General features: G+C 47.7%; 1 protein-coding gene across 1 annotated transcript in view; it reads left to right on the top strand.

Moving 5' to 3' along the window:
* PAK5 (p21 (RAC1) activated kinase 5) overlaps positions 1-5,991 on the top strand; it is a 40,624-nt gene extending 34,633 nt beyond the window's left edge. Inside the window, exons 6-8 of the mRNA XM_035901738.1 lie at positions 2,933-3,058; positions 5,048-5,182; positions 5,836-5,991. Of these exons, the coding sequence (XP_035757631.1) occupies positions 2,933-3,058; positions 5,048-5,182; positions 5,836-5,991 (417 nt within the window). The remainder of the gene's footprint in view (positions 1-2,932; positions 3,059-5,047; positions 5,183-5,835) is intronic.
* The last annotated feature ends 2,242 nt before the right edge of the window (positions 5,992-8,233 follow it).

Below are 8,233 nucleotides of genomic sequence, written 5' to 3'. Positions count from 1 at the left end.
ACAAGTGACAAAAAATTTTAAAAAAAAAAAAAAAAAAAGCCAGGCATGTGAAACCAAGGGATGTGACCTGTGAATAACTCGTCAGAGAGCTGAGTCAGAAAAACACAGCCCTGGCCTGGCCAGTGATTGACATCTGCGCTGCGTGCAGAGTCCCTGGAGCGGGGTTGGAGCCGTCAAAAGGCAGTGGCAGAAGAAACTGTGCCATGTGGGTGGTGGGAAACCTCCTTTTACGCTCCACCACTCCTACCCTGCTGCCTTTCAAAAATATTTTCTTTCTACTACATTTAGTTATCCTTTCGTTATCAAGCTTCTATACATTCTCTCTCTTTTCCCAAGGTAGTTAGGAGGCTAACATCAATCTGTACGCATAGGAAAGATTCTGCATTACTACCAAAACACTCCCCTGATGGTGAGAGTCGCTTTTGCCATAGGTGCACTTACAAGACGTTTGGTAATAACTGTCCATTACTTGGATGGGATGCTGCTGTCAGTGAATCGGGCTGTCTTTGTGGTGTTAACGAGTAGGGAGAGAGGGAGAGAAAATGCTGCACGTGACCTGTGCAATAAGCAAAACAAAGTTTGCACGCAAAAAAATATTACTTCAGCAGTGTTTGGTCCTGAAGAAATCGTTAGGGTGCAAGGTGGGTTTGGGCAGTGGTGTTTCTGGGCATATACAGCTGTAAAACTTGAGGCACCTAAAACTTGGGGCACCTAAAGGCCTAGGTTGGGGGGACGCAGATCACTCTCAAACAGAAGAGCCTAATTTCTGCTTGAGTTAGGCACTACTTTGCATCTCACCTTGTGGCCCCACTGGGGTAGTTTGAGTAGAAACTGATGCACTCATGGCCAGTGAGTGCCTTAAGCAGGGCTATAAGGGTTGGCATTGTGCACCTGCCTAAAGCACGACTTAGCGGGTTGGACTGAGCCCAAGAGCACCCGTTCAGACTGGAACCAAACCAAGATCTTCTCCTTCAGAAGGTAAAACTCCTGGCTTTCCAGGCCGGTCTGATTTCCTGTCAAAGGCTCGCCTTTATAGTTTGATTCCCACTTCACCAAGGGAGAGGGGTTTTCCTCCTGCAGCAGCCACAGGCTGCTCCTGTTAATCCTGTCGGGGGGGAAGAAAGTTCCACGTGTGTAGGAGTTTTTCAGTTGTGATTTCAATCCATGTTGCTGAAATAGCATCTGATCTGCTCTCGGGATCTGCATACAGTGCCTCATTATACTCATTACTCCAGTACTTATTATCTGCATTGCAGATTTCTTCATGGCTGTGTTGTGCAATTATCTTTTTTTAGAAAATCGTCTTCTTTTACGTACTTGAATGAGCAATAGATATGCAAAACCTCTTGTGCTCCTACAAAAGAAGATTGGGTTCTGCTTCCAAAATATGCATTATTTCTTCCATTCTTCATCCTGTAAACTGAAAAATACATTTAGCACCAAGAACTTGGCTATTATTGGCTTTGTTTTAGAAACACCAACAATCATTTCATAATCCTGTTAAAAATAATACCCTTAGTTTTAAAAAAAGCAATGTCTGTGCTGAATCCAAAAGAAAACAAGTCACTGCTGGTAGTAAAATTCTGGTCTGCACAATGCAGGGGTTTATGCAACTTCCCACTTCAGTTTTGGGCTCACCTTGTATCCCCAGGCGCCGAGTGCGTGGTTGGATACGAGGCTTACGGGCCTCGGACATGGGTCACCGTTACACTCTGCGGTGTGTAGCTGGGGGTGATGGGGGTTAAGCTAATGGCCAGGAAACCCCTTATGATGGCTTCTAGGCCTCCAAATAAATACTTGGGGAGGAAAAAAAAAAATACTTCAGCCTTAAGTAACAAGCTGTTTCTGGAAGGGGGTGATGCCACCAACGCTCAGCCCAGCTTGTTTTGCTTGGGGGGTTGGAGGAGTTTTCACCTTGGCGTTGTACAGCAACAGGGTGGGGGAGGCGATAATTTTCCATAATTTTTGTTGTAAAAAAAAAAAAACCAAAAACCCTGGCATAAAAGTACGAGCAGGCACATGATGCAGCAAGAGCTGCTCTCCGGAGTGCGTGTGTATCCCATTATTTCTATTTCAGGTCACTGCCACAGCTACTCAAGGACAGTACCGTCTTTAATTCCCCAGTTCCCAAGCAAAGGGAGCAGGTCCCCTTATCTCTTACCACCATTTCGGAAGAGTCTTGTGCCCTTCCCTGCCTTCCCCACGTTAGCTCCCCTACTACCTAAAGAAGACAGTTTCTTTAGTGATAGTCCACAGCGCGAGGGGCTGGTCTGGAAAACTCATTGGCCGGGGAATTGCTTTCTGTGAGCGTTAGAGCATGCTCTCTGTGGTAAAAGAAAACGGGGTGCATGCCGCCTGGTTCATCTGTTTTCTGGCAAACTCACAGACCGTGATACAAATAATAGGAGTGGTGTGTATCACCTGAAATATTTATATTACTGAATTATTGCTTTATGTTACTGAATATCAGTATACATACATAGACTACAAATGGGTTTTTATATATATACACATATACATACACATATATATGTATGTATGCAATAATAGATTCATTATAAAACACTATTACTTCAGAATTTCTTGTTTTCCTTCTATTTTTTAAATCCTGTAAGCCATTTATCACCTCCACATCTTTTGCTGGTGCAGAGGCAGGAGCTATGACAGGTGATCTTAGTAACAAGCACCACTGCCAATCTCTCCTACTTTTTTCCCTTGCCTTCACGTTAATGAGCCGCACATTCCCCAGGCTGTGTTGTCGTCTCCGGCCACAATTCCAAAACTGTGCTACTGTCCTGTCCCAGGCAAACGCTGCGGCTCCGTCCCTGTCCCCCAGGCTGCAGCTGGAGACGTGTGTCTGGGAGGCACATGTGTCTCGGAGGAATTTGCCTTGTTATTTAAGAGGAGCTTTTTCTTTTTCTTTACTTTGCAGATTAAATTGTCTGACTTTGGGTTCTGCGCCCAAGTGTCAAAGGAGGTCCCCCGGAGGAAGTCGCTCGTTGGGACGCCATACTGGATGGCGCCGGAGGTGATATCCCGCCTGCCCTACGGCACCGAGGTGCGTACAGCACGGCACCGCGTGCACCCAGCGCGGCTCTGCTCCCTCTGCATGGTGCCTTGGTCGACCCCACGGAGCCCTGTTGGAACTGTGCAGTTCAAAAGCATTTATGCAGATATGCTAAATAGCAGCAATTATGTTTGCCCCAGTGTGCTACTTTGTGCCTTGTTTTAAAGCATTTCTCCAAGACAAAGTTGTTAACCGATGACTCCATTTAGCACACTAAGCCACGTAATGCCTTTACATATTTTAGCTGAGGCTGCTCTATTAAAAGCCAGCATCATTTTAACACCATGGAAGAGCCTTTGATGATCTTTAATCTCATGCCTGCAAGCAGGAGCTGCAGTTACAGGTGTCTACACCTGCATGTGCCAATCCAGCAGCAGAATCACGTGCCCATACTGCACAGCCAGGGCACGTCAGGATTTATTTGCACAGATCTGCAGGCAGACATCCACACTGCTTTCCCAAACACAGGAGCGAGCTGGGTGGGCTGGGTTGCCACCCTCTATTGGAGCCTTTGTCTCCACATCGGCTCATTCCCTGCAGTCATTGCTCTCATTAGTTGAGACAGGACCAAAAAAAGCGTGTATCTGAGGGAACTATTTTAAACACTGCCAAAATGTCTGAGAAAGGCAATTCACGCATTCTCTTTTTTATTGGCACCCTTCAGCTGAGACCAGAAGGGCGGGGACCCATCAGCCCTGCAGTGCCGTACCCCACCCCTGAGGATGCTCTGGGTCATGGTGCAGGACAATCCCCCGCCCCGCGCTCAGCCGCGGCCGTGGCTCAACCCTCCCCAGCCAGAGGCACGGCTGCATTTTACCTCCTCTGCGCGGCGAGGGGCGTCATCTCCTGCCTGATAGTGCCTGCAGTAACAGCTGCAGAGAGGAAACCTGCCAGACAAAGATAGATACATTTACACACAGATAACACATATGTACAGATATACATACACACACAGAGGGGGCAATGAGCCAAGGCCTGAGACGGGAAACGCTGCATCTTCACACCGGGCAGCAGGGACCGATCTGGCGCAGGCAGGGAGAGCGCCTGCCCACGAGCGTGAGCACCCTGCAGGCACCAGTGGTCACCCAGGATGTGTAGCATTGCAGAAGACATTTCAGGGGTAATAACATCAGCTATTATTAGCCCATTAGTAACACAGAAGGGATTATAAAGTGGCTGAACTTATGGCTACATTAGGTTTCCCCACCAGATGGGGAAGGGGGCGGGGAATTTAAGCTGAAGGATAGTGTTGGCAAAAGAGCAATAGCAGTATGAGCTGGCCTGGTGTGCATTTCGGCTGGCAAATGCCAGGAATCACAGTCATCAGAGGCCTGGGATTCTGGAGCAGCAGGGCAGGCCAAAAAAAAAAAAAAAAAAAAAAATGTGGGTGGTTTCACTGAATCACTTTCCAAAGGGATTATGTGATGTGGTACCTGTGCTCTCTGGAACCGGGGCCAGGTGTAGGCCATGCCTGTCAGGCCTTGGGGGCTCAGTGGAGGTCCCATCATCTTTAAGCTTCCAGGGAAGTAAGTAGAGTAACTGATTTCACAGCAGCTGACTTGTACTTCACTCTCCCACTGACTGCACCCTTCTGCAGCATTGCAGAGCCAACCTGGGGTAAACACTCAGTGGGTGCAAATCAGCGCAGCCAAAATGCAGCACGGCAGGGGGCAGCCAGCCTCTCAAATGAGCACTCCTTAGCAGTGGCCAGCACCTGACCTGGCTGCAGACCCGGGTTTGTCAGCCATTTCTAGTTTATTTCTTCACTGCTATTCAGAAGAAAAAAAAAAATTGTTGTCAGCTGCTTAAAGAAAGCAAGCTTTACGGTGGTGGCTCAGCAGCCTGCTGGCTTACACTGGGCACTGACAGGAGGTGCAACAGGGTGAGCCCGCTCAGAGGGTTGCATGCACCCAAGTGTTGAGCCTGTTGCCCCTCTCTGCACTACCAGTGGTGTTTATGAACAGCCTGTGTGTCTTACAGGTGGATATCTGGTCCCTGGGCATCATGGTGATCGAGATGATAGACGGCGAACCTCCCTACTTCAACGAGCCACCGCTGCAGGCCATGCGCCGAATCCGGGATAACTTACCGCCCCGGGTGAAGGACATGCACAAGGTCAGACTTCCCCTAGGGGATGAGGGTCTTGCACGGACAAACATTTAATACAGCCGCAACCACACACTCCCATGCCCAAAGGATACACTGCCTCTCTCAGGTACCGCCATGAGCAGTGGGTCCTACACAGGACTCATGTTGGGAGGATGCAAGGCCCAAGCCAGCAGCAAACCGTAGCCTTGCTTTGTGCCTGGCCCTGGCTTTGCTTTTGCAGAGCGTGATGGTGAAGGGAGCTGGGCAGAGCCTCCTGCTCCCTGCCCTTCCCACCCTGCCTGAGGACAAGAGCAAGGCAGCGTGTCAGCCCTGCTCCGGGTGGGCTGGTACATCCATGCCCAGTGCCAAAGCCTTTGGGTACCTCCCATTTTGGGTGTGCTTCCAGAAGTCAGACCTGAGCCCTCAGCCTATGTTAATGCTTTTCTCACCTGCCACACGCAGAGCTATGCAGTGTGCGCTGTTCTGCACCCCGCTGATACCCAGAGACTTTCAACATTAATGGTGCGTAGCAGTCATACGGCCCTTCAGCTCAGTACATCTGTTACCACAGGAAAGCTCGGTGTGTCCCTTGGCTTCCCGAGAAAAGCAGTGTGCTCGGAGCCAGTGTCAGCTGGAAGGGGGTGTCTCTGTCCGCTCCTAACGCCAGTGCCATGTTGCAGGTCTCCTCCGTCCTCCGGGGCTTCTTGGACTCGATGCTGGTGCGGGAGCCCTCGCAGAGAGCCACAGCACAGGAACTGTTGAGACACCCATTTCTCAAACTGGCTGGGCCCCCTTCTTGCATCGTGCCCCTCATGAGGCAGCACAGGCATCGGTGAAGCCGGCGACTTTTTTGGGGAGGAGGTCAGTGCAGAGTCCAGATAACGGCTGTGCAGGAATCCCGGCAGTTACGTGGGAACCGCGGGCAGGGATGAGTGAAACCTTGCGGAGGAAAACCAGCCTCACGGAAATAATGCACCAAGGAGGTGTGCTCTGGGGCTGCGAGGGACCGGGGAGCGATCCTGGCCACCAGCTGGGTGGCCACGCTCCACCGTGGACCGTCGCTCCCCAGTGCTGTCGTCTCAGCCATCCAGGCAGAAGGTGCCAAATGCAAACGAGGTTGGAAAGATAATTAGTAGAGGATAGCACAACCAGAGTGAAACACCAGAATTTTATTGCAGGCTACGGCACTTCTATTTCAGAACACTACTTTTCTGACAAAAAGAAAAAAAAAAAAAGCACTTTTTATCCAAGTCATAGCAGCGCAATGTATTTTGCAACAAATTTGTAATTTTCTGTACAGTACGTTTTGATAATTTGCAGTACTTTGTCATGTAACTGTTGTGTTAGTTGAAGTAATAAGTGTAACTTAGCAAGAATTTGAGAAGATAAAAGTTTCTGACTTTTTTAACCCTTTTGAAAACAGGGAAAAAAAAAAAAAAAACAAAACCAACAACCAAACACCTTTAGGAAGGTAGAAGGTTTTGCAGATTTTCAGTTGGGGTGAGGAGAGCCATCACAGCAGCCTGAAGAGCCGGTGATAAGTGATGCTCATGGGAGCATTGCCAGCCTGGCTCTGGGCGCTCACCCCTCAGCGCTACCAGTGACATCACGGCCATCAGAGCTGCTGCTGGATGCCAGCAGTCTCCAGGGCCTCCCCCATCTCCCCGTTTCTCCAGCGGTGGGAGCGAACGCATCTGGTGTACCTTTGCTCACGGGTCATCTTCTCACGCCCTTCGTTTTATGCCACTACAAGGCCAGTTTTGTTATCACAAAAATCTCCGTTATTTCTGTCACACTCTGGGAGTGACAGGAAGTGACACCCGCCCGGCGGGTGCCCCCAGAGCTCAGACCGCTGTGATGCGTTACAAGGTGTTTGCCATATAGAAGTCGTGCTGCTGTCTAGACCTTTTTGAATGTTGATGCAACAGTTGACTACTACGGTACAATTTTGTGTTATTTGTTGGATGACTTTGCATGTTAACTGTAGGCCTAAATAGATTTGCCTTTAAAGTTTTTAGAAGTGCTTCATAATTATTTCAATGATAAATGAATTTTATTTATTAATGATTTGTTCTTTTTAATTATGTATAATACGAAAGCCATGTTTTTCAAGAGGTTGTTTTTTTTTTCTTACTGACCTCATTTTATGATCTCATTAAGAAACACAAAGCCAATTTTGTGAAACACAGTTTCTTTCTTATTATAGGATTTCACAGTGAATAAATTAATTGTTATTTATTGTAGTAAATTATAGCCAAACATCTAAACCTGGTAGGAGCTGTTGCTTAAAGATCTTCCTCCAGGACAAAAGAGTTGCCAATAGCAAAGAAGCTCCTTTAGTACTGCCCTAAAAAAGTTAAAGAATATTTGATGGGAGAGAAACAAACAAAAAGTAAAAAAAATAAAAAAAAAAAGGGGGATAAATAAGGAGTTGAACATTGAGTTAATGTTCTTACATCTGTCTGTCTTGCTCCCCGCTGCTCTCTCGTCTTAAACCTGTTTGCACATTTTTAGGAAGACACTAAAGAAAATGTCTTCAGCTCCCGCCGCCCCGCCGCAAACACGCTCCCACCACCCACCCGCAGGAGCCTGGCAGAGGGCGCAGCACCCGCAGCGTTCCAAGGTGTTTCTATTTTGTAATCTTGACAACTCAGGAAAACAGGCTGCACCAGTAAAGGCAGTGACATAGAGGCAGAACTGTAATACTTGCCACAAAAGTCAACTTTTGTAACCATCTTTGAATAAAAAAGGGGTTGGGGTTGGTGGGGGTTTTTTTCTTCAATATTCAGCACATTTTAGGCTGTACAAGTGAAGAATTTTCTGCAACTTTCTTATCATTAGATACTTTAAACAGTATTCATTGAGTTTACTGAAAGTTTTGTCGGTTTCAAAGGGGTTTTTTTGTGAACACCAACTACTGGTGAGACAATGCACATGCAAGTTAAATAAATTAATTAATAAACGCTTTAATTTTCAGTGTGGGTTTTTTTGCCCCCCCGTCTGTGGTTTGTCAGGCTGAAGGAAATGCTGCAGCTAGAGAAATACGCGTTTCACACCAAGATACTGTCATTTAGCCAT

Source organism: Egretta garzetta, unplaced genomic scaffold, assembly GCF_000687185.1.
Source record: "Egretta garzetta isolate BGI_Z169 unplaced genomic scaffold, ASM68718v1 scaffold419, whole genome shotgun sequence".
Classification (NCBI taxonomy): Eukaryota; Metazoa; Chordata; class Aves; order Pelecaniformes; family Ardeidae; genus Egretta; species Egretta garzetta.
This window is presented reverse-complemented; position numbering and strand designations above follow the sequence as displayed.